Source organism: Hakea prostrata, chromosome 9 (assembly GCF_041222555.1).
Source record: "Hakea prostrata isolate BN-2017 chromosome 9, UWA_Hpros_2, whole genome shotgun sequence".
NCBI classification, from domain to species: domain Eukaryota; kingdom Viridiplantae; phylum Streptophyta; class Magnoliopsida; order Proteales; family Proteaceae; genus Hakea; species Hakea prostrata.
The window spans coordinates 61,299,539-61,324,928 of record NC_142608.1 but is presented as its reverse complement, the minus strand read 5'-3'; the positions used below and the strand labels follow the sequence as shown (position 1 = coordinate 61,324,928).

Here is a 25,390-nt window from a genome sequence, read left to right as displayed (position 1 = left end):
TATATTGCATTATATAAAGAGATTCATATCCAACATATATTCCCAACTTTATTTGGGAACTCATCTTTGTGCGCTGTGGTGGAGCAATTAGAACATAAGCCGCACATACAAAAAATTCTAAGATGAGAAATATTTGGCTTCTGACCATAAGCCAATTGTAATAGGGAGAATTTATGACAACCTTTTGGCCTGATGCGTACAAATGATGCTTTGTTCTCATAACCAATGGTTTAGCTATTAATTGGAGACATTTAATAAATGATTTTACTAAACCATTTTGGATATAAACATAAACAACAGGCTATTCAACTGTGATTTCAGTTGTTATACAATAATCATAAAGCCTGAGATGTAAATTCACCAGCATTATCAAGACAAACTGTCTTTATCTTATAATCCATAAATTATGCTCTTAATCTCATTATTTGAGCAAACATTCTCGCAAACACCAAATTGCGAGTTCATAATGAACATACATGTGACCACTTTATAGATGCATCTACTAAAATCATATATTATCTGAATGGTCCACATGATGAGTGAATGGGCCCATATATTCCACCCTCTATAAGTTTTAAAAACGTAGAATTTTCAATCTCAACTTTAGCTGATGAATATTTAATAATAAATTTTTCTTGAGAACAAGCAATACAAGAAAATTCACTTAATTGAAGAATCTTCTGGTTCTTCAATGGATGACAATTGAATTTTCAATAGTTTTTCGCATCATACTTGATCCGGGATTGTCCAACCGGTCATGTCAAATAATAAAATTATTGGAATCAATGTTCATTTGATTTACCCAAGCATGTGTTTCAACCATGCGATATTCGTGTAGTACAAATTGGGAGAAATATCTAATACCTTTGTATAGATATTTACTTATATCATTATTTGTAGTCTCAATCTGATAATCATTTTGGCAAATAGCTTTGAAACTTAATAAGTTTCTTTGAGACTTACTACAAAATAATGAATTATTCATAGCCAATTTTATCTCCCAGATAATAATAGATTAGCTCTTCCGGAGCTTCCAATCAATGTTGTACTAACAATTCTAGTATGAACATTGGCTTCCGTGTCATCAAACAAAATAACCATAATCAAATCTTCAAAGGAGTTTGCAGCATCTAGATGTGTAGGATCTATGAAGCCATTAAAATCATCATTTTGATAGGCAAAGATTGCTCAAATATCATGATTTTGGAAAATCAAATTATCTCCACATTATTTTTATTTTCTTTAATTAAGGCTTGACAAAGCTTAATTAAATATTGTGGAGTACGACAGATACATGTTTAATGGCTTTCATACCACATCGATAACAAATATTATCTTCACTCCTTGAAAAGTTATATTGAGAATCCTTATTATTCTCTTATTTATTTCCATAATAATGACGGTAATTATTCCGTCTTTTGTCTCATCCTCTTCCACAGTCATGACCATAATTTTAATTTTGCCTTCTTTCGGGCATATCATGAATTGTTGCATTCACTTCAGGGAATGGAGGCAGAACCAATAAGACGAGCTTCATGACTTTTCATTAATAGTCCATTATTTTACTCACCCACAAATAGGCATGATATCATTCGGAGTATTTCTTAAAACTCCTTTTACAATATTACTATTGTAACAACAAATATGAAACTTGAAAATTTGCTGGGATATTTTCATGAATAATATTTTCTCCTTATAATTTCAAAAGAGAATTAATTTCAAAAACTACAGAACTGTATTTATTTACAGTTTCAAATTTTGCAGTTTCAAATCTTGCAACTTCATGTGCATCTGCAGAACTGTATTTATTTACAGTTTCAAATCTTGCAACTTCATGTGCATCTGCAGAACTGTATTCATTTACAGTTTCAAATCTTGCAACTTCAAGTGTATCTCAGAATCGTACTTATTCTACGATTTCAAATCTTGCAACTTCATGTGCATCTCAGAGAACTGTATTCATTTACAGTTTTAGATTTTGCAACTTCAAGTGCATCCGAAGAACTGTACTAATTTACGCTTTCAAATCTTGCAACTTCAGGTGCATTTAATAGTGTTTGTGGTGCAAAACTAGCAACCACTATATACAATAAATAAAACCACAATTGTTAAGACAACCTAATATCTTATTATTTGATTGATTCTTAGATTCAATAAAACACATACCTTTTTATCACGATGCACTTACCTTACAAGATGAACAATGCAAACTCATCCATTGTTTACAGAAACACACAGGGAGATCGATCATTATTTTCACTTTAGAATAGAAAACATAATGATACATAGTTTGCTGTCTTTCTTCTCAAAACACAATACTTCGAGCGGATTCGTTCTTCGAGCGGAATCGTGCTGATAACGTGTTATTAAATAAAGAGAAAATATATTAGATACAAAGAAGAAAGACAAGATTAGTTCAATCAGAAGTAATTCATTCAGTTGAGTGCATTACATATTTATAGTAGAAGGAGCATCTACTCTGATATGGAAATACAATATATGATTCTGACACACAATAAGATATTCTTGATATGGAAAGATAGATTGCCGCCCAAGATAGAAGGTGCATAGAATGGAAATATTGACTGCCAATATTGTGTAATGAGATGGTTGTGATCTTCACCAATATTGCATCCTGAGGTAATTGAGATCTTCAATTGGAAGTACAATCTCTTTGGGGTAATGGACATCCATAATAAATATTATTTATAACAATTTTTTCTTTTTTACTTATTTTTATGTTATTCTTTATTTGATTTTATATTCTTTGTTTTTGCATTTCTTTTACAATTTTTATTATTTGATTTTATATTGTAAATCAAATGTCTATAATTGTAAGGTAACTAATTACCATTGGTTTGCATCTTTTACCTAAAGTTTTTTTTGTTTGCAAATTTTTTAGGGTTAAAGTCAGATGTATTTTTTTTTTAACTGATGCTTTAATTTACCTATATTTTGTTGAATAAAAATACCAGTATTAATAATTTACTTATTTTTGTCAAATATATGTGGACCCCACAAAATATATGTAGGCGTATTTCTTAATATAAGGGCCCACACAATATGTGTGGCGAAAAAGCATTGGTGCTTTCCCAATCTAAACTTTTATTATTCGGCCCCCCACTATTGAATCCTGGTTCCGCCCCTAGAAAAAACCCTTCCACAAAATTAGGGTCAAGAAAAAGGGAGGTAGTGAAAAGGTTTTTCATGAAGTTAGCAAAGGCTATAGCAATACCCACAGTATTCTTAAGGGTTTGTCCCTCGTGTTTAAGGGTCAGAATTCTTCTTTGGTGGTTGTGAATTCTAGCTGCAATGTGATAGTACCTGGTATTCTTGTCTCCATCAGAAATGTATTTCTCACTGGAATTCTGAAACCAGAACGGTCCTCAGCCCTCAAAGCCCATTGGATTGTATGGATTGAAAAGATCATCATCTATTATTAGCTTTTAGTATTTGATAATTTGTGAAAACGAAGGCACATGATTCTTCATAATTCGACCCCCTCCTATATTAAATTCCAGCTCTGCCCATGGCAGTCCCAGTTCTTAGAATCCGGTTGCCTCTCACCAATGATTCACAATGTTCATATTTCTTCCCTTCTACAGCCATCTGACCTTGCATGTGAAAACAATATAAAGAAGACCTGACCTTCCAGGGATGGATGTCTTCAAGGGATCATCAGTTTTTGAGATTTGGGGTTTTCCTCATTTCGGAGTCGATGATTCACAGAAATTCATCAACCCTTCGTTCTTAGATAATATATACATATAGGGAGACCCGTTCAAAATTTTTAGTAGAGAAAGCTACAATTTCTAGAAGTCCATTTTATAAAAAGCCAAAGGTCAATAGTTTCATGGTGGGATAATGTATACTATGGTGGGATAATATATACTAGGTCGAGGTCAATGTCTCCTCTTAAATATTTTCAATTGTTGGGATTTTTTGGGTCAATAATCGTTGTGGGAATTAAAAATTAAAAGGGAGGAGAGAGCTAGCAAGCAACACAGAAAGCCCACCAGTTGACGCTGCAACATGCCTTCCAGGCCACTACACATGCACAATTCACAAATTTGTTTTTGTTTGCAAAAAGAGTTCCTTGAGAAAACAGATAATCCTTTTTGAGCACCCATCAATCTCTTTCTTTCTCCAAGAGCAAATTATGGCAGCAGTACTAGATTGTGCTTCCACTACCATCACGATTGGATCTTCTAATCCTGATGTTTTTCTCAACTTTAGGGGTGTAAATACTCGTAATAACTTCGTTGGAATGTCAATGTCTTGAAGTTGCATAATGATTCGTTAAAATTGCAGAAAAAAATTGTTTTTAAAAGAGTCCCCAGATGGCCGTTGGAAGCAGTTGCTAGTACGTCAATGAAATTCACTATTTCTTTTGATCAGTTAATTCTAAACCATACATTCAATATTTTTATTTAAATAATTAACTCCTATTGTTTTTTGTTTTTTTTTTTTTTGTTTTTTTTTGTTTTTTGGGTAAGAACCCCTATTGTTTTCTTATGCTTATGGTAGAGTGACAGATGACTTCCAAACATGTCCAAGAGTTTGCTCAAATTAAAGTGGTATTAGCAATGGAGCAAATGGTGGATATGCTTTGGGTGGAGGGGGAAGTCAGTTGCTGCCGCTGTTGTCATTTTATTTTAGATCGAATTGTGAAAGGCAACGGTCATCTTCTTTCTTTTTTTTTTTTTCCCTTTTTTTATTATATATATTTAATTTCAATTATTTGGTGTGACTTAAAAACGCGTGTCACTCATCCATAAGAGAATGAATGGTTTATTTCTTTGTTAGAAATAGAATGAATTTTCACTTACATTGTTTTTGGAACGGTAAGATTGATTACTTTCTATTTGTATTGTGTTTTTATGGCTCTAATTTTTAGCTTTTGATCCTAATTTGCTCCTAGTCTAAGAGAAGCATGTAAGTGAAAAAGTTGACAACTCACATGTTTATAAATAAACAAAATGATGAAGTGCAGAGTAATAACCAACCATGTGCAACACCTTGCTTTTTCTCGGATTCTAACATGTTCAGGAAAAATGGGATAACCACTGTGGTCAGGGATGGATCTAGCATTCAACAAGGGGGAGGAGGGATAATAAGATCAAGATCACCTCTCCGTCGCAGAGAGCACTGACTCTTTTTTACCACATATATTGTGTGGGTTCATGTAGGACCCATTGAAAGTCCTACCTTTGAATTATTTTATCATATTTAAATTATTCTTTTTTAAATATAAGTTTTTTTTTTGGGTTGCATGGCCCTCTCGGCCTATATGTATTTTTGCCACTGACTGCAACCCTTGCACTTCAACCAACTTCCATGGCTGCTCACACTACAAGAGCCAACATCCTTGAAAGCATTTGATGCCCTCAGGATTGCCTCCATGATCTATAACACTTGAAATTTTCTTGGTTCCATCCTGTGGGATAGGAAGCCTCCTGGCCCCGCTTGAAAATGCTACAACATCAGGTTTTCAATAATCTAAGAGGAGGTGATGGCTGGTAGTGAATACAACTTCAAATATCGGAGGTGATCATTACAGTCTTTGAGATTTGTGTTTTTCCTGATCATATCAGAGTCGATGATTCACATAAACTCCTTTTGTTTTTTTGTGTAAGATTCACATAAATTCATTACTTTTTTTTTTAACGACAAAAAATATATAGATAGACAAGATCCATTCAAAGTGTCTAATAGAGAAACCTATAATTTCCAAAAAGTCATTTTGCAAAAAGACAAAGTTCATGGTAGGATAAAATACAAGATCAAGGTCAACGTCTCCTCTTAGATATTTTCAAATTTTGTAAACTGAAAATTGAAGGAGAGAAGAGTGGAAACAACTCAGAAAGCCCGCCAGTTGACACTGCAACATGCCTTCCACTACTTTCTTTCCACAATTCAAACGAATTTGTTTATGTGAGCTAAAACAGTTTCTTGACAAAAAGGAAAAGTCATTCTGAGCATCCATCAATCTCTGTACCTCTCTGCAACAAGAAGTTATGGCAGCACTACCGGATTGCACTTCCACTACCATCACGATTGGACGTTCTAATTCTGATGTCTTCCTCAACTTCAGAGGTGAAGATACTCGTAATAGTTTTGTTGGATTCCTTCACTTAGTTATGAAAATCAAAGGAATTGATGTGTTTCTTGATAGTGAAAAGTTATGGATTGGAGAAGCAATTGGACCAGCCTGTCTTAGAGCAATTGAACAGTCCAAAATCTCAATTCCTGTCTTCTCACAACAATATGCAAACAGCAAATGGTGTCTGCTGGAACTTGCTCAGATTCATCAATCTCTCATATCCAATGATCAATTGGTGCTGCCTATATTCTTCCATATTGATCCCTCACATGTTCGGAATCAAAGCGGGAGTTTTGAAGAAGCATTTAGGGAACACGAGAAGAATTTTCAGCCTGAGATTGTAGACAGTTGGAGGAAAGCTTTGAAAGCGATTGGAAACTTGAAAGGAGAAGTAATTGACAATAACAAGTAAGTCTCAATCCCATAAAATTTACACCTGTTTTGACATGTCATCAGCAATTTTTTTACAGTGTTTGTTTATTGGATTATAAAGATTCAAATTTTCCTATCAAAGTCACCTTTGTTATTGAGCTTTTTTTTTTATTTGCATTAAATTATTACAGGAATCAAGCAGAGATTGTTGAATTAGTTGTTAAAAGGGTTGTAGATGAGCTCATTAGTAGCACATACTTGGCTGAATGTAGACATCAAGTTGGTATGAGTTCTCGTGTAGTAGATCTCTTACCTTATTTAAGTATTGCTTGTTCTCAAGATGTTCAGTTCATAGGAATCTGTGGTGTTTGTGGCATTGGGAAGACAGCCATTGCTAAGGCTGTCTATAATCATATCCATTCACGCTTCGATAAGCAAAGTTTTATTTCAGACGTTAACAAAACAATGGATCGCATTGGCCTTGCTTATATGCAGAATCAAGTTCTTAAAGACATCTTTAAAACAGATTTTGACATTGTTGATCATCATAGAGGTAGAACACAGATAGAACAAAAACTCCGTAAAGAAAATGTTCTTCTTGTTCTTGATGGTGTGGATAGTAAAGAACAAATAGATGGTTTGGCTGGTGAGGTCAGTTGGTTTGGTCAAGGAAGTCGAGTAATAATAACTACAACAGACGAGCACCTGTTGAATGTGGCCAAAGTGGACAAAATCTATTGGGTTAAAGAGCTTAACCATGAGGAGTCTCTTCGTTTATTTAGTTTGCATGCCTTCTCAAGTGATGAACCTCCTCAAGAATATATGCAACTTTCACATGATGTGGTAAGTTATTCAAGAGGGATCCCTTCAACTCTAGAGCTGTTGGGGTGTTATTTGTCAGTCATTAGAAACAGAAAAGAGTGGAAAACTACATTGCAGAAATTGAAAGCCGGAAAGGCTTCCATCTACCGGCTTTCGTCTTTGCGCAAGCAAAGGAAAAACATAAACATACGTCCTGTGGAAGAGAATCCCATTCGTCGTTACCCTTTATTTCAAAGAACCGTTGGATTCAACAACCCTGTTACTGTTGCAACTCGAGTCTTTACAAAATTTCTAGATCCAAATGGCCCCACAGCTACAGAGAGACTTCATGAGGGTTTCACAACAGAAAAGGAGCAACATAATTCGGTAACAAACACGCCAAATACTCAAGCTGAGCCATCAAACAAGTCAATTAGGTTCACATTAGAAGAGATCAAAGATGCAACAAAGAATTTTGATGAATCACTCAAGATTGGAAAGGGTGGGTTTGGTACAGTTTACAAGGGTTTTCTGGAAAAAGACAGTCAGTGGGTAGCCATCAAAGTTGCTGATCAGGGAGGGAAACCTGGAGAAAGAAGGGAAGAATTTTTGAATGAGATTAAGATTCTTTCAAAGCTCAAACATAAGCATTTGGTTTCACTGCTTGGGTTCTGTGAAGAAAATAATGAGATGATTTTGGTGTATGAGTATATGACAAAGGGGAATCTTCGCCAACATCTCTGTGGCATTGGAAAAAATAAACTCGAACCATTGACATGGAAGCAAAGATTAGAGATTTGCATAGGTATTGCAAGAGGGCTCCACTATCTCCACACGGGCCCATCAGAGATGAAAGTAATCCATAGGGATGTTAAGACAGAGAACATACTATTGGATGATGATTTCATGGCTAAGATAGCAGATTTTGGAATCTCAGTAATATCTGATGGTCCTGATCAAACATTAATGGTAGAAAGTGGTGTATTGACTGATTATTTGAAGGGAACCCCTGTATTTATTGATCCAGCATATCTTGGAAGTAGAACATTGACTGTCAGGTCTGACGTTTACTCTTTCGGCGTAACACTGCTTGAGGTTGTCCGTGGTCAGATGATTTTCGGGCCAGCGATGGGCACGTTCACTCTCCGCTCTCGCACACGTCAACTTGGAAAAGGAGCCTTGGAATATAGAATACCAAGCCTGAATACTATTCTTGTGGACAGACGGCTTGAAGGGAAGTATTCTCCTTATTCAATGGATAGATTCAAGACGCTTATACGTTTATGCCTTGAATATGAGCGTGAGTTTCGACCCACAATGGATATAGCATTGCGTGTTTTGAAGAGCACGTTGAAGGTGCATGAAGCTTGGTTAAAAGATAACCCAGAAGAAAAAATGATAGAAAAGTCACTGAGCGAAGGTACACAGGCGAAATTAAATTATTACTTTTGATCAATTAAATCTTAACCATGTATACATTTAATACTTGTATCTTAATTAATCCTATTGTTTTCTTATGTTTATGCTAGAATGATCGGTTTCTTCCACAGATTTGGGTGTTTGCTCAAATATTGTTGATGAAAGGTTTGGAACGGACAACGGAGCTAGCTAAAGTTGGATAAGCTTTGGTTGTAGGCGTACTCGATGGAAGTTACAGTTTTGTTTCAAAATCTTAAAATTACTTGGTTTGTGTTGTAAAGATGGTGGAATTTTCAGGAATACTTGAACAAAATTGAATGAAAAATCTCCCACTTCGTCGTGCTAACCCAGTTGTTAATTCGTTTATGAAGGACAACGACAAAATCTCAGATATTAATGGGAATCTCAGTGAAACCTTCGAGTTTCTAAACAAAATTATTTTACAAGGTTGATTTAAAGTTTCTAAGCAGATACCACTTCTACTGAGAATCAAACTTGTATGTATGTTCTACTGATCAAGAATCAAGAGTAATCGAATCATCGTGCCCAAGAGAAAATGTTGGAAAAACAATTTTTGCATATATGCATGGGTCTAGGATTTCGTTTCTATCGCATATAATAGTTTTGGGAACTGTAAGATCGATAACTTTCATATTTGTTTTGTGTTTTTCCAGATGAGTCGTGCCTTAGATCAGAAAGGCTGTCCGAGACACTGAATCAGAGCATGTATCAGAATAAATTTGCGAAAGTATTTGAGAAACAAATGCCTTATGTGCTCTACTTTATGATGATTGATAGAAGACTCGGAGGGTGAGAGGATGACATGAGGAGAAGGAAGATTAATTTGAGGATAAAATGGTAAATTAAGGGTTTAGGATAAATTCATAAATCGATTAAATTACTGGGTATTATGATCTTTCTACACCAAGGATAATTTGGTGGTTAAAAAATTAATTTGAATTTAAAGGATTTAAGTATCAACTGTCACAAACACTAAAAAGTTATGGAGAGGAGTTTCATAACATTTCAAATTTTGAGGGAAATGCGCATTCTAGTTATGTGATTTTTTTTCTTGCTCTTTTGTAATTGCTAATGACCGGAATGACCACAGTGGCCAAATCCAATCAAGAGAATCTACGGCTTAGTTCACCGAACAAACCATGTAAGCCGATCCGACCAATCGGGTTTGAGGTTCAAGCTAGTAGTTACCTATGGCACTTCAAATACCAGAATAAGGGGAGTAGACTCTATGGTAAGATAAAATATTCTATCCTAAACGGTTTCCTCCTTAGACTCCTGGTCAAAATCTATCAACTTGACTGTATAAATCCCACAAGGGAATGTAAGTTTTTTGGTGAGATCAATTACTTTTGGTTCTTAAAAGTAATTGAGTTTATATCTTCTCAGTAACTGATTTGATTTGCTCGTCAGAGGCGTACCTCGACTAACTAGGTCGAGCACCTTATTGCAGGAACCGAACTTGGAAGGTCGAACATGATTTCATATCACCGAACTTGGAAGGTCGAACATGATTTCATATCATCAGTAGAATTTCGTATCATCAAAAATGATCTTGGAAGAGCCTCTCATACTCCAAGCAACACAATAGAAATTCTAATATCATTGATTAATATTTTTGAACTACAACTTTTTCATATAATTCTTTGTTTTTTTTCCTGGTAGAAAATGTTTCCTATATATTTCATAATTTATCCTTGTGGAATACTATTGGGGTTCTGGACTATATAATTTTGGCTGACTCGGGAGGTTCAACCATTGGATTCAACAACCTTGTTACTGTGGTGACTCAAGTTTTTAGACGATGTCTAGATGCAAATGGCCCCAGCTGTAGAGAGAATTCATGAGGGCTTCAAAACAGAAAAAACAGAAAAAACAGCAAAAATGAATCAGTAACAAGGAGACTAAAGAATGAAGATGAATCAAGTTTCAAGCCAATTAGGTTCACATTAGGAGAGATTAAAGCTGCAAGATTGGAGAGGGTGAGGGTGGGTTTTGTGCGGTTTAAAAAGGTTTTCTGAAAAAAGACAATAGGTGGGTAGCCATCAAGGTTGCTAATCGGTGGCAGCAGTATCGACAAAGCAGAAGAATTTTTGAAAGAGATTACCATTTTATCATCAACAATGGCAGCTTTGTGTCCGTTTACTAAACGGTCAACTTCTCCTCTAGGATATTTCCAATTGCTGTGGACATGGCAACGCGCCTTCCACTCGATTCTTTCGCTTTGGAAAGGTCATGTGAAAATCAAATAATGGTTTCTAAAAAACACAACTTTGTAGCCGTGAGCAAACAAAGTTTCTTGAGGAAACGGAGACTTCTTTCTATCAATCTCTCTCTCTCTCTGCAACAGCTAGAAATGAAAGCAGTACGAGACTACACTTCCACTACAATCACGATTGGATGTTCTAATCCTGATGTCTTCCTCAACTTCAGGGGTGAAGATACCCGTAATAATTTCGTCGGACTCCTTCACTTGGTTATGAAAATCAAAGGAATCGATGTGTTTCTTGATAGTGAAAAGTTATGGATTGGAGAAGCTATTGGACCGGCCTGTCTTAGAGCAATCGATCAGTCCAAAATCTCAATCCCTGTTTTCTCTCAAATGGTGTTTGCTGGAGCTTGCTCAAATTCATAAATGTCACATATCCAATGGTCAACTGGTGTTGCCCATATTCTTCGATGTTGAACCCTCGCATGTTCGGAATCAGACTGGGAGTTTTGAAGAAGCATTTAGGGATCACGAGAGGAATTTTGAACCTCAAATCGTAGATAGTTGGAGGAAAGCTTTGAAAGCAATTGGAAATTGAAAGGAGAAGTTGTTGACAAGAACAAGTAAGTCTCAATCTCATAAAACTCAAACCTATTGTAAGTATCTTCAGCAAATTTTCACGCTGTTTGTTGTTTGATCATAAAGATTCAATTTTCCCTCTCAAAGTCAAGTTAGTGCTGAAATGAAGTAATTAGTTATCTTGAAGCTCTTTTATCACTCCGATGAGATTCATGCCTAACCTGTAGATCCCCACTTCATGTATAATAATGCATATCTCCAAATTCTTTAGGTTCTATATATTTTGCTATTCTAGCAGTTCCATATTTTTGGTTTTTTTATTTTTTTATTTTCTACATTAAATTGTTACAGGAATCAAGCAGAGATTGTTTGAATTAGTTGTTAAAAGGGTTTCAGATGTGCTAGTTAGTACCACGTACTTGGCTGAATGTAAATGCCCAATTGGTGTGAGTTCTCGTGTACAGGATTTCTTATCTTTATTAAGTATTGGTTCTCAAGATGTTCAGTTCATAGGAATCTGTGGCCTCTGTGGCATAGGCAATACAACCATTGCTAAGGCTATCTATAATCGCATCCATTCACATTTCAATAGGCAAAGTTTTATTTCAGACGTCAACAGACAAGCAATGGAATGCAATGGCCTTGCTTATTTGCAGAAGCGTCTTCTTAAAGACTTGTTCAAAACAGATTTCGACATTGTTGATCTTCATAGAGGGAAAACAATGATAGAACAAAGACTTCGTAAAGAAAATGTTCTTCTTGTTCTTGATGGTGTTGACAGTAAAGAACAGCTAGATGCTTTAGCTGGTGAGGCGAATTGGTTTGGTCAAGGAAGTCGGGTTATAATAACTACTAGAGAAGAACACATCTTGAATGTGGTCAAAGTCAATAAAGACAAAATCTGTTTGCTTAAAGAGCTCAACCACGAGGAATCTCTCCTGTAGTTTAGTTTGCATGCCTTCTCGACGATTGAACCTCCTGCAGAGTATATGCAACTTTCACATGATGTGGTAAGTTATTCAAGAGGGCTGCCTTCAACTCTAGAGGTGTTGGGATGTTATTTATCGGATATTAGCAGCAAAGAAGAGTGGAAAATTACACTGCAAAAATTGAAAGCTGAAAAAGCTTCGATCTACAGGCTTGCATCTTTACGCAGACGACGAGAAAACATAAGCTTAAGCCATATGGAAGAGAATTCCCTTGGTCGTCAACCTCTATTTCAAAGAACCATTGGATTCAACAACCCTGTTACTGTGGTAACTCAAGTCTTTACATGATGTCTAGATCCAAATGGCTCCCTGTCCATAGAGAGAATTCATGACGGTTTCACAACAGAAAAACTGCAAAATGAAACAGTAACAAACAGAGTAGAGAATGAGGACGAATCATGTAACAAGCCAATTAGGTTCACATTAGGAGAGATTATAGCTGCAACAGATAACTTTGATGCATCACTCAGGATCGGAGGGGGTGGGTCTAGCACAGTTTACAAGGGTTTTCTGAAAAGAGAAAGGGTAGCCATCAAGGTTGCTAATCTGAGGCAACAATATGGACAATGCAGGGAAGAATTTTTGAAAGAGATTACCATTTTATCGAAGCTCAGGCATAACCATTTGGTTTCATTAATTGGGTTCTGCAAGGAAAATGATAAGATGATTTCGGTGTATGAGTATATGGTAAAGGGGAATCTTTGCCAGTATCTCGAGCAGAGTAAGTATAAGAGTAACCTACTCCCACAATTGACATGGAAGGAGAGACTAGAGATTTGCATAGGTGTTGCACAAGGGCTTCACTACCTCCACACAGGCTCATCGGAGATGAAAGTAATCCATAGGGATGTTAAGACAGATAACATACTATTAGATGACAAGTTTGTAGCTAAAATAGCAGATTTCGGAATCTCAGTAATACTTGAAGGAACATTGGATAATACTCATGATGCTGTGTGTATTGATACTTTGAAGGGAACCCTTGGATATACTGATCCAGAATATGTTAAAACTGGGATACTCAGTGAAAAGTCAGATGTTTATGCTTTTGGCGTAGTACTGCTTGAGGTTGTCTGTGGTAAGGCACCTTTTAAAAACAGGATCTTGAGCATGTTTAGCTGGGGCGCATCGACAAATGAATTTGCTAGAGTAGTCTTGCTACCCCTCGTTGTGGACCGCTGGCTTGAAGGAAAGTACTGTCCTGAATCAACGGAATTATTTAAGGAGATCATAGAGAAATGCATTTACAGGAAGGGTAATGACCGACCCTCTATGGAGGAGCATACGTCCTATGGAGGAGAATCCCCTTGGTTGTCAACCTCTATTTCAAAAAATTATTGGATTCAACAACCCTGTTACTGTGGTAACTCAAGTCTTTACACGATGTCTAGATCCAAATGGTTCCCCAGCTCTAGAGAGAATTCATGAGGTTTCACAACAGAAAAACAACAAAATAAATCGGTAAAAAGCAAAGTAACAAATGAAGATAAATCATGTAACAAGCCAATTAGGTTCACATTAGGAGAGGTTAAAGCTGCCATAAAGAACTTTGATGCATCACTCAGGATCGGAGCGGGTGGGTTTTGCGCAGTTTACAAGGGTTTTTTGAAAAAAGACAGTCTATGGTTAGACAGCAAGGTTGCTAATCAGTAGCAACAATATCAACAAACTAGGGAAGGATTATTGAAAGAGATTACCATTTTATCAAAGCTCAAGCTCAAGCATATGCATTTAGTTTCATTAATTGGGTTTTGCGAGGAAAATGATGAGATGATTTTGGTGTATGAGTACATGATAAAGGGGAGTCTTTTCTAGTATCTTTGTCAGAGTAAGTATAAGGATAGTCCTCTCCCACAATTGGCATGGAAGGAGAGATTAGCTAGAGATGAAAGTTATCCATAGGGTTGTTAACACATATACCATACTATTAGATGACAAGTTTGTAGCTAAAATAGTAGATTTTGGAATCTCAGTTATACTTGATGGAGCATTGGATGATACTCATTGTGAAATCTCCTAAATTCTAACCCGACAACCAATCGTTTCAGGTCTGCAAACCTGGAGTTCTAGTAAGTGGTAACTCTGGACCATACGAATTGAGTCTGAGAGTTCGAAAATCGAACTTTTGGAGTCGGAAGAGTTAGAAGAAGACCCGATTACTCTACTTGAGTTCAAGAGGAGAAAGAGTGTCAGTTTGAAAGGCATAAAAACAAGTTTTTGGCATATACGAAAAACCTGTGCTACTGGTCTCGAATGCCAAGGTAAATTATACCATTGATTGGGGAATGTTTAGAGGTTTCTACTCTCTGAAGCCCGTTGAAATCGGCCTTCATATGAATAAGTTGGAGGGCCGGTTGATTAGGCCGATTGTATGGTTTGATCAACCGCCCCTACCCATGAGAGGGGTATTTTCGATAATTTTTCTTTTAAAACCCTATTTTATGGTTTCTCTCCTCATATACGAATTGTTTATGCTAGAGGGAGGCTGAGAGTATGGCAGAGAAGGGGAACTTGAAGATTTGAGGGATCCTTACTCATTTGGCAATGCCGGAGTGCGAATCATGAGGAAAATCGCGTGTTGAGGTAGGAAGACCTCCAAAACCCTCTTTGCAACCTTTCTTTTGGACTATTTATGATGAGAATTGCAATAATGGTGATAGTTGTATAACTTGGGTAGTGATGCGTCCAAATTCTGTTAAGCCGCCGAACTTCTTGGTGATCCTGTAAAAAAGGGGTTAGACGTGGTCCGACCGTGGGGTTGGAAGGCCACCTCCGAAGCTTAAGTCAGTAACCGGACTAATCACAAAGGCTTTGGCTACTTGCAGAGCAAAATAATAATGAATATGTAATTGGGAAATGATTCAGATACCTGGGAGGTTGTACGCTCTTGGTTTATATAGATTTTACCTCTAATCTTCGACTGTTGAATGAATTCTCGATCTCCTTTGGTGGCCGTCCGATCTTAGGGTTTTTCCCTAGATATTCGGGCCATAACCAGTTACGGATCTCGTTATGATCCTTCCACCGCTTTGCTAGTAAAGGGCTTTAAAATCAAGTTCACATACTGCAAAGTTCGGGAAGCCATAACGGATAGTTAACTAGAAGACGACGCCTTTATGATTGATTCATTAGGTCTTGATAGGCCCTAGTCACGGTTCGACCGGGCCTGATAAGGTGATCCCGGTCTGACGGGTTCGGTGCAATTTATATCGTATCATTTGCCCCACAGGCCAAACCTTCAGACAACATTGCGGAATGTTTGGTCTGGATCGGGATGTTCACCGAATGTGAGTGAGTATGGGGCATCTCTTTCGACCAAAATATCTTTGCATTTTATGCCCCTGACATCTTTTTCCATCGAGATGCCGTCGAAATGTTCCGACGCCTCGTTGCTTGTGCGTTATGGGCCACGTGTTGATTGAAGAAGCATGCACATTACCTCCTGCTATCCAAACCGTTATGTCCCGAATTTTTATCATCATGGCGAGGGTTGTGAACTGTCAAGGGTTACAAGCCGTCATTGGTTTACAATGTTGGACGTTAGATTTTCTCCCTTTGAATCGGTGCGTGTTCCTATCTACTAGGCATGTAAACGGACCGGATTCAGCTCGGATACACCAGGATCCGTATCCGAATCTAATTAGCAAATCCGCTATCCGAATCCGAATCCGGCAAAAATTTAGAGAAGGCATCCGAATCCGAAACTTTATCGGATATCCGATAATAATCCGATCCGATAAAATATCCGATTATTGATTGATAATTGTCACTTTTTTACATTTTTTATTATAAATTTCTAATTTTCGATTACCAAATACCGCTATCCGAATCTGATTATCATCTATTTTTAAAGAAAAAATGTTAAATACTTTACTCTATCCGGATAAAAATTTATCCGGATATTATCCAATCCGATAAGCAATTATCCGAATCCGAATCCGGTTGCTTAGCGGACGAATACGGATATTTTCCTGTAAGAAAATTTTCGGATACGGATACCCTTAAACGAATACGAATGCGAATTCGGAGGCGGATTTCGGTTATCCATTTATAGGTCTACTATCCGCCAATAGAATTCATCCTTGCTAATTCTTTTATATTTTGAATCTATAAAAGATTCTTTCTTCTTCATTTCATCTTTTCACTTCCTCGCGTTTCTTCAACTGAGCTTTCGCCGTGCGTCTTTCCAGTTCCAAACTGTAATCCAAGCTTTATCTCTCTAGCTTTCTTGGGATCACAAGTATGTTTTTCTTTTTCTTACTTTCGCTTTTTCTTTTTCGCTCCAACTTTTCCTTGTTCTGTATTTTTCTTTTCAATATGGGTAGCGGTGAAACTTCAAGCGATGACTCTGTCTCTCGTATGGTTTCGGGAAGAGATTCTGCTAAACAGAGATCTCCCATAGTTTCTATTGAGCTTTCTGGTGATCGAGACTATAGAGTGTCTGATGACTGGATTCAATCTATCCTTGTCACCCCTAGGGATCCTCTTGGTAATGCCCCATCAACTCGAGGGATTTCCTCGAAGAGGGGGAAGGTTACTAAGAAGCCTACGGCTGGGAGTTCCCGGTCGTCCAAGCGTCCTACTACTTTGCCGTCGGATATCGAGTCTTTAGTTTGTCCGGCAGATGTTACCAAGCTTTACTCTGATTATTTGATTCCTGTTTCCTGTTATCTTCGCGTCCCGAATAATAATGAGAGGGCTAACTCTAACCCCCCTGGAGAATTTTCTCTCTATGATGATTCTTTCAAGAGTGGGGTTCGGATCTCGTTTTACTCCCCTGTTATTGCTGAAATTCTTACCCATTGGGGAATCTGTCCGGGGATGCTTCTCCCTAATAGTTGGAGACTCATGATTGGTTATCTGGGGCTTTGCTATGATCTCGGGCTGACCCCTTCCTTGGGCATTTTTCGCCATTTTCATGTTCTAAACAAGTCGAACCCCCTTGGATGGGTGTTTTTTTCTAAACGCTTGATCTGAAATGGGAAGGAAGAATCCTTGCGGAAGGTACTTGTCCCTCCAATAATAAGGGATGGCGAAAGAAATTTGTCTTCTGTAAGGTTCCCGATTCCAATCTCGGATTTCCGATGAAAGGGAACCTTAGGGATTCCTATACCAAGATCAACCGTTTGGTGATCCCTTCCGATCGCGATATTGAGGCGATTCGGGCCATCAAAGCCATTCCTTGGCGTTCTAAAATCCATGGTCATGCCATGGAGTACGAAGCAATCCTTCGCTACTGGGGTTTGAGCCATGGTGAGCGCTCAACTTCTGCTCTCTTCCATTGTACGCATATTTATGACCTTGTAGTGACTAGTCTTTTGTTGTCATGCAGTGCCTCCTAAGTTCGATCGCCGTGCCCTTAAGTCATTGGCCCAACAAGGGTTTGCTGCTGTTGAGGAGAGAGTTCCTCGTAAGGCTAGAGGAGACGCTCCCGAAGGTGCCCCTTCCCGAAGGAAAGCTTAGTCCGCGGCCGTCCCGAAGAGGGTAATCCCCCCGAAGGGTCTCCTGAGAACTAGGCAAGATCATGCTGCCAAGGGGAAAGGGCCAGTGGAGATTGAGGAGTCCACTCATGATGATGCCGCTGTTGTTCGAAGGAAGCGGGAGCTGATTGATGATGCGGCTTCTAAACGGAGGAAGACCGATCAAGGGGAGATCTATGTTCCTGGCTGGAAGTTGACTCTCCATGATGCGGTTCTTTTGGATACCGATGCCTCTGTTGACTGGGCCATTAATGCCCGTACCTCGTGCGATCGGAAAGTTTTGAGTGACATGCCGGATGAGGAGTTTGTGAACTCCAATATTAGGTATATCCTGACTTTTTTACCTCCTTGGGTTGATTCCTCTGTTGCTCAACGACTTGTTCTCTTGTTTGTCAATATAGGGTTTTACCGAATGCTTTCATCGTGAGATGGAAGCAAATTTGAAAGTCGGCTGTCTTCGGGAGGAAGCGAAGCGTAGCAATGCTACTGTTGAGGAGAAAATCGAAGAGATTTCCCAAAGGGAAGAGGAGATAGAGCGTCTTCGTCTTACTGCAGGGGAACTCATCATTACCAAGTCTCGGCTAGAAGATCTTAAAGGCAAAGCCTCGATTTCTGAGGCCAAAATTGATTGTCTCTCTCGGGAGAAAGAAGAGTTAGAAAAGAGGCTTGAAGCTGTTACTCTTCCACAGGATCCCGAAGATTTGCAGCCGGAGGTTCGGAAGGCCTGTGTCTGGAAGTATTTGAATAGTGTTCTGTTTAGCAAATTGCTCAATCGGTACAATGTGGTTGCTTTTTGGGAAGGTGCTAATGAAGTATGGAAGAACATCCTAACAGTCGACCTTGCCTTCCCAATTGGAGAGTATTGGGACCTGGTTTATGAGGAGACCTTTGAAGATCTTCATCAGCCTATCCCTGATTGGGTTGCAACGAAGAACAATCCTCCTCCGGCCGAACCTACCACTTCCGAAATTGATCAATTTCTGGACGACGAGCCTCAAGTGACTGCTGAGGGGGAGGTCGTGGCAGATAATGCTCAAGTTCCCCCTGAAAATATTGAAGGACAGACTCCCGAAACCACCGATGATGAACTTCCGCACTCTTCCGCCAATTTGTAGATTCCTTATCAGTGCATTTTTTGTTTTTTTTGTTTTTTTTGTAAGGGTAGACCCTCCCTTTCGGATCTTAGACTTGCAATGAAATCTTTCTTGGCTTATTGGTTGCTGTTGTTTTGTTTATGTTCCATAGTTTTCCGGTGCTTTCTTAGCCGAATATACTTGCATTAACCCGAACATAAACTGAAAGTCTTTTGGATTTATCGTTGTGCTATTTTGCTCTTCCACTGCCCCTTATTCAAAATATTTGAAGTGTTGGTAGTCGAACGATACTGCTTGTTCGGGAAAGATTTGTCCGTTCGGTCATCTAACGGCTGATGCGGATGACTCTTCATTTTTTTTTTGGAATTTATCTTCATTGGGAGTCGCAAACGTCACTCAGGTGTTAATGCGCTGATTAACGGTTGCATACTTGAGTTCGTTGTCTTCGTAACTGGCGCCTTCTCTGCCACGTGGATAGATGCGCTGTGTTTGAATCCATTCTTTTTTGAAATTCGAAAAGTCGCTTAATGTCCACCGTTCATCATTTTGGTGTATTCCAATCGTCGCTGGTTTTTAACCCTTGAATTAGAAGCTTGAACCGTCGTTACATTGCTGCCGTTGGATTTCCAAAAAAGACTTGAGACGTTGGATTTCCAAAACTTGAAACGTCATCACCTTATTTCAGTGTCAATTTAAACGCTTTGGCTTGCCTTGCATTTTTATTGCGGTTGTGCGGAGCTTTTTCGTTTCCTTGAACTAGAAACCATACTGCAAAAATTTCTTGCTGCTCGTTAATGGATCCCTCCGGCTTTCTTCTGCACTATTTGTGAAGCGCATTCCACGGGCAAAGTCTGGAGAAGAAGGGGGGGCTACTTCTTCAGTTCCAAGACCTTCCCCTCCAACGGAGGAGGTTTACAGGCCTCCTTGAAAGCTGCGGCGTTCTGACAGGGTCACCGGCAGCTTTGGACGGGCATTGGAGTGGTGCACTCTTGCCCAAACGCCGGCTGAAAGCAAGGCTTTGGACTCTGTTCCTAATGATGTTTTTGTTAAATCGTTGGTGATGTGAGTCTCTTCTTTGAGATTACTCTTTGCTTTTTGTATATATTTCTGAATCTTGCAGATCATTTGTTTTTTGCAGGAGTGCCGTGGATAACTTCCACAAGCAGACGGAGGCAGCTTACCGGATTGGAAAGATGCATTCCGAGCTCTCCAGGCTTCGGGCGGAATCCTCGTCCAAGGATCGGGAGATTGCACACCTTCGGGATAGGCTTTGGGATGAGGTAAGGGTAAGAAATACTGAGATTTTAAATATTTCTCAAGCCCTGGAGGTTGCCAATGATCAAATTCGTGGTTTCGAGTGAAGGGTAATTAATCTCTCGGGGGAACTGAATAATTCCGAAGCCAAGGTGGAAGAGCTGCGGAAGCAAATAGTTCCTCCCAATCTTGATTGTATCCTTACCGAAACCCGGAGGGTTTGCATCCGTAAGTACTTAGGCAGTAAGCCTTTTTGTAACTTGTTGAATATTTTGAATGATCATGATTATCAGAATGGCCAGAATGAGGTGTTCGAATCAATCTTGAGGAGAAATCCGAATTTTGACACGGCTCCTCATCAATTTCTCTATCATCCCGAAGTCTTCACGAAGTTGGGGCTTCCATCTCCCGAATGGGCCGAAGATGTGGAAGATCTGCCGACTCTTAATCCGGACATCACGCTATATTTTGATGACTCACCTCCTGCAACTCCAATAACAGAAGAGATTGCAGAAAACAAGGAAGAAGCTGACACTCCAAATGTCAATCCGGAGGGCGTCAATCCTTCTTCCAGAACGATCCAAAGAACAGGAGGGGATCGGGCTTAAAACTTCTTCGCCAGATTTTCTTTTCCTTCTTATCTCAGCGACCGAAGATGAAGTCTCTTCATCAGTCAAAGGATAAGGATCCTGGAAAAGTTGGACGGTGGGTTCGGGTTGCACTTCCCAGTTGTTGGTGGAGTTCTTGTTTTCTTTATAGAAATGTTCATTGTCCAAGATATTGTATAATCTTCCGAACATAGTTTTACGATTTGAAATGTTCCTTGTCCAAGATTTTGTAACACTGTGTATATCCCGAACATTGTGTAGTTTAGCTTCTGCTAGCCTTTGTATGAATAAAAGACCTTTTGTGTTTAACCATTGTTTGATTATAACACATTCTTTTACCTTTCGGGAATTTAGCTCGGTCAAAAAGAAACGTTTCTGATTCGCTCCCTAAGCTTTTGTAAGTAGTGTTCAGTTAATCCGAAACATCAGATTCACAATAGTTTCTAAGAAATTCTTTCTAAGGATTCAAAGTTATATTCGGTGTACATCCGATATACCAGATCCCCAAAGCATTTTTTAGGACTTTCATGATTTTTAAAGGTCTCATTCGGTCTTACCCGATGCCTTACACCAGAAAAAATTCCTCCTTAGAGATTTTTTCGGCTTTCAAAGGACCCATTCGGTGCTACCTGATGCCTTTACCTTATGAAGTGCTTAAACTTACTAGGCTTTTAAGGTTTTGTTCGGAATTTATCCGATGCCCTTGACCTTAGAAAATTTCTCAGAATTGTCATTGAGGCTTTCGAAGGACCCACTCGGTTTTAACCGATGCCTTAGACCAGAAAAATTTCCTCCTTAAAGGTTTTTTCGGCTTTTGAAGGACCCATTCGGTGCTACCCGATGCCTTTACCCGAAAGTTCCGGGGAATATTTCAGGATGTTCTATGGTCTCATTCGGTATTACCCAGAGGCATGTACCCGAAGCCTTTTGATTCTAAATATACTCTGCTATATATGGCCCCCAATCAAAAAGATTTGGTGGAAAAAAAACCAGTATTCTGCATTAAGTTATTATAGATCCAAATAGATCAAAATTGATGAAACAAAAAGGAATTTTGTCTTGACTTCAAGAAAAATATTTCTTCAGATGCTTGGCGTTCCATGATCGGTCCAAAGCGCTGTCTGTTACCAGATCTTTTAGCTTGTAAGCTCCCGATCCTACCTATTTAATAACCATATACGGTCCTTCCCATGTGGGGTCCAGCTTTCTCTGATGACGTGGGTTTGAAGTAAGAGTTTTTCTTAGAACTAAATCCCCTACACGAAACTGCCGGTAATTGACTCGAGCATTGTAGTGAGAGGCTATTCTTCGATGGTATTGTTGAGTTCGGGCTATTGCTTGAGCATGAACTTCATCTATTAATTCGAGACTGTCCAACATACCTTTTTCGTTTGCCTGTTCTTTAAATTCTCGTTCCCGAACGGTTCCCGTCATTACCTCGACCGGTGCTAATGCTTCTGAACCATAGGTTAGCCTGAACGGAGTTTCAACAGTAGGAGTTCGGACTGTTGTTCGGTATGCCCATAGGACATTTTGGAGTTCTTCAGTCCATAAAGCTTTGTTGGTCTCCTGCCTTTTCCTGATTTCGTCTAGTAACGTTCGCTTTGTAACTTCTACTTGACCGTTACTTTGAGGATATGCCACCGAAGACAATCGGTGATCAATCATATAGGTATTAGAGAATAGTTCGAACTGAGGATTGTCGAACTGAGTTCCATGGTCGGTTACTAGTACCTTAGGAATCCCGAATCTATAGATGATCGACTCCCGTACAAATTTTTCCATTTGTTTTTCTTTGATTGATGCCAATGGAGTTTTTTTTTTTTGGATGAATAATTAATCAATTAAAGACAAGACAAATACAAAGAAAGATCCACAGGAAAAGGATCAAGGGGAAGGATGGATTTGGGAGTTGAGGCCCCAGGCAACAACAATGAGTCTGTTCCTTGGGGAGTCAACAACGGGGGGGAGGGAAAAGCAGAAATTTTAGAGGATACATCAAAATAAATAGCATTCCAAATAGCATCAATGGATCGGGATTTAGAAGTCCAGCGCCGAAGGTTTCGCTCCCACCACAGATGCCAATGGAGTTGCTTCTACCCACTTTGTGAAATAGTCGATCGCCACAATCAAGTACTCTTTCCGTTCTACTGCTGGTGGAAATTTTCCTATTAAGTCAATTCCCCACATTGCAAAGGGAATAGGGTTCAGAATTGACGTAAGTATTGTGGCAGGTTGCTTTGGTACATTCGAGTGTATCTGGCACTGGTTGCACGCCCGAACGTATTTTAAGGAATCTTCTTGTAACTTGGGCCAATATAATCCGAGACGGAGGATTTTATGTGCTAGAGCACGTCCACCCGTATGTGCGCCACAAATACCTTGATGTACTTCGGCCAATGCAGTTTTGGCCCCCTTTGGTCCAACACACCTAAGCAGGGGTCCCGCAAAGGATTGCCGGTACAACCTTCCATGATGGATGGTGAATCTCGCCGCACGAACCCTGATTGATCGGGCCTCTTTAATATCTTCGGGGAGTTTATCATCCCGGATATATTCAATGATGGGATCCATCCAACATCTTTCGCTTTCAATCATGGAAGAAAATTCGATCGAAATGGTCGAAATTTCGATCGACCGCAAAAATCCAACTCGAAACGAAATTCAGTAGTAGGCACGAAAAGTATCCATTTCGTTTCGTATCGACCGAGATTTCGGTCGATACGAGTCGAAATTTCGGTCCAATACCATATCGGGCCGAAACGACACTTGCATAGGCTATAAAATACCCAAAATCGAGCTCATTTTCAACCTACCGTCAGTTTCGATTGTTTCGAGCGATATCGCCTAGGAGATTTCGACCTGATTTTGCATTTTTTGCTCATTTCTCTTGCTTTCATCCCATTCTACACCTAATTTCTAGTATTCCATTTCCTTCAAACACTTGATTTGCTCTTCCATTTGTGCATTTTCTCAAATCTTGCAAGGTGAGTAACCAACTTCCTCATTTTTTGATTTTTGTTTCATTTGTGCCTTAAATCATGTTAGATTGCTTCCAAATTTATATATGTTTACTTTAGAGTGATGATCTATGAATTTGTAGTGTCAAAATTATTTTTTGATTCTTCCTACTATTTTTTTATTTTTCTGTTATTAAAAATTATTTACTAAATTATGTATATTGTTAAAAATGTTTATGTATGGTACATGTATAAGCTTCAAATGGATGTATGTGAGAGTTGAGACACCATATTGTTGTGATGGTGTTGAATTAATTTTTTTTTTTTGTTAATTATGTAATTTTACTGTATTTAATATATATTTAAATAATTAAAAAATATATTTAAATATTAAAAAAATAATTAATTTCTGTTTTAAATTTAAAAATAGGAGAGTATTAGTGGAAGCATGTATGCAATTTTTTGAGCATGTTGTGGATATTTTTAAGATAGTTAGTGTGTATTTTATATATTTTAAAATTATTTATATATTAAAAAATACTTATATAGTTATACATATTTTTTTTTATATTTAAAAATAGGAGGTTATTATTAGAAGCATGTATGTCATTTTTGGAGCATATTGTGGAGCTTTTCAATATACTTAGTGTGTGTTTCTTGTATCAGACACTCTATTTTAAAGATGTCAGACATAGCTTGGGATCATGGGAGGCCACTGACAGCTGATAAGAGGAAGAGTGAGTGTAATTACTGCAAGAAACAAATTGGAGGAGGTGGGGCCACTAGATTGAAGGTGCATCTAGTTGGTGGCAACAGGGATGTAACAGGGTGCCCAAAGGTGCCTGTAGAGGTTAAGAAGGCAATGGCCTCATATATTAGTGGTGGAAAGCAAAAGAGGAAAGAGAAGAGAACACAGAGGGATGAGTTCGAGGATGCCTGCTTAGATGACCTTCCAGATCCTGAGGGTTATGGTAGAGATGAGCCAGGTGACAGTGACGCCGATCCAGAGGCCAATCAGCTGAGGAGGGCGATGATGATGAGTAGGGAGCAACAGAGGATTGATGACATCAGGAGGCAACAGAGGGGTCTGGGTTGTGGGTCCTCTAGAGAGCCAGTAGGTATGGGAGGCATAGGTGGCTCCCAAGTCCCTATGAGGAGGTCTCAGAGTGTCAGGCAGGAGGCTCCTATCCCACGGGCCCCTACAAGGGGTCGAGCTTCCTCAGCACATCCTACAAATCCGGATCTTGAGATTCTTCGCAATGATCCGGCCCTATTTACGAGGCCTGAGCATAAACAGAGAAAGTTGAAGCACTTATGGGGGAGTGTGAAGGAGAAAGTGGGGATGGCTTTCTCCAAATGGGCGCATTACCATAGTGTTCCAAAGCACATACAGCTCGGGGCCCTACTACGGAGATATGATTGAGCGAGATAGGCGGGAGTGGGAGTGGTGTACAGGGCCCCACTCCATATGAGATATATAATGTGTATTTGCCTAAGCATAAAG

At 38.8% G+C, this 25,390-nt stretch overlaps 2 protein-coding genes across 2 annotated transcripts; both read left to right on the top strand.

The window, feature by feature from the left end:
• The first annotated feature begins 6,017 nt into the window (after positions 1 to 6,017).
• On the top strand, positions 6,018 to 8,508 carry LOC149005991 (disease resistance protein RUN1-like). Its single transcript, XM_089136020.1, has 3 exons — positions 6,018 to 6,511; positions 6,574 to 8,371; positions 8,500 to 8,508. The coding sequence occupies exons 1-3, from the start codon at positions 6,018 to 6,020 to the stop codon at positions 8,506 to 8,508; spliced, it is 2,301 nt and encodes a 766-aa protein (XP_088992146.1).
• A 2,144-nt stretch (positions 8,509 to 10,652) lies between these two features.
• LOC149005990 (uncharacterized) lies at positions 10,653 to 23,543 on the top strand. Its single transcript, XM_089168370.1, has 2 exons — positions 10,653 to 11,545; positions 11,853 to 23,543. The coding sequence occupies exon 2, from the start codon at positions 18,399 to 18,401 to the stop codon at positions 19,083 to 19,085; it is 687 nt and encodes a 228-aa protein (XP_089024496.1). The 5' UTR covers positions 10,653 to 11,545; positions 11,853 to 18,398; the 3' UTR covers positions 19,086 to 23,543.
• Positions 23,544 to 25,390: the final 1,847 nt, after the last annotated feature.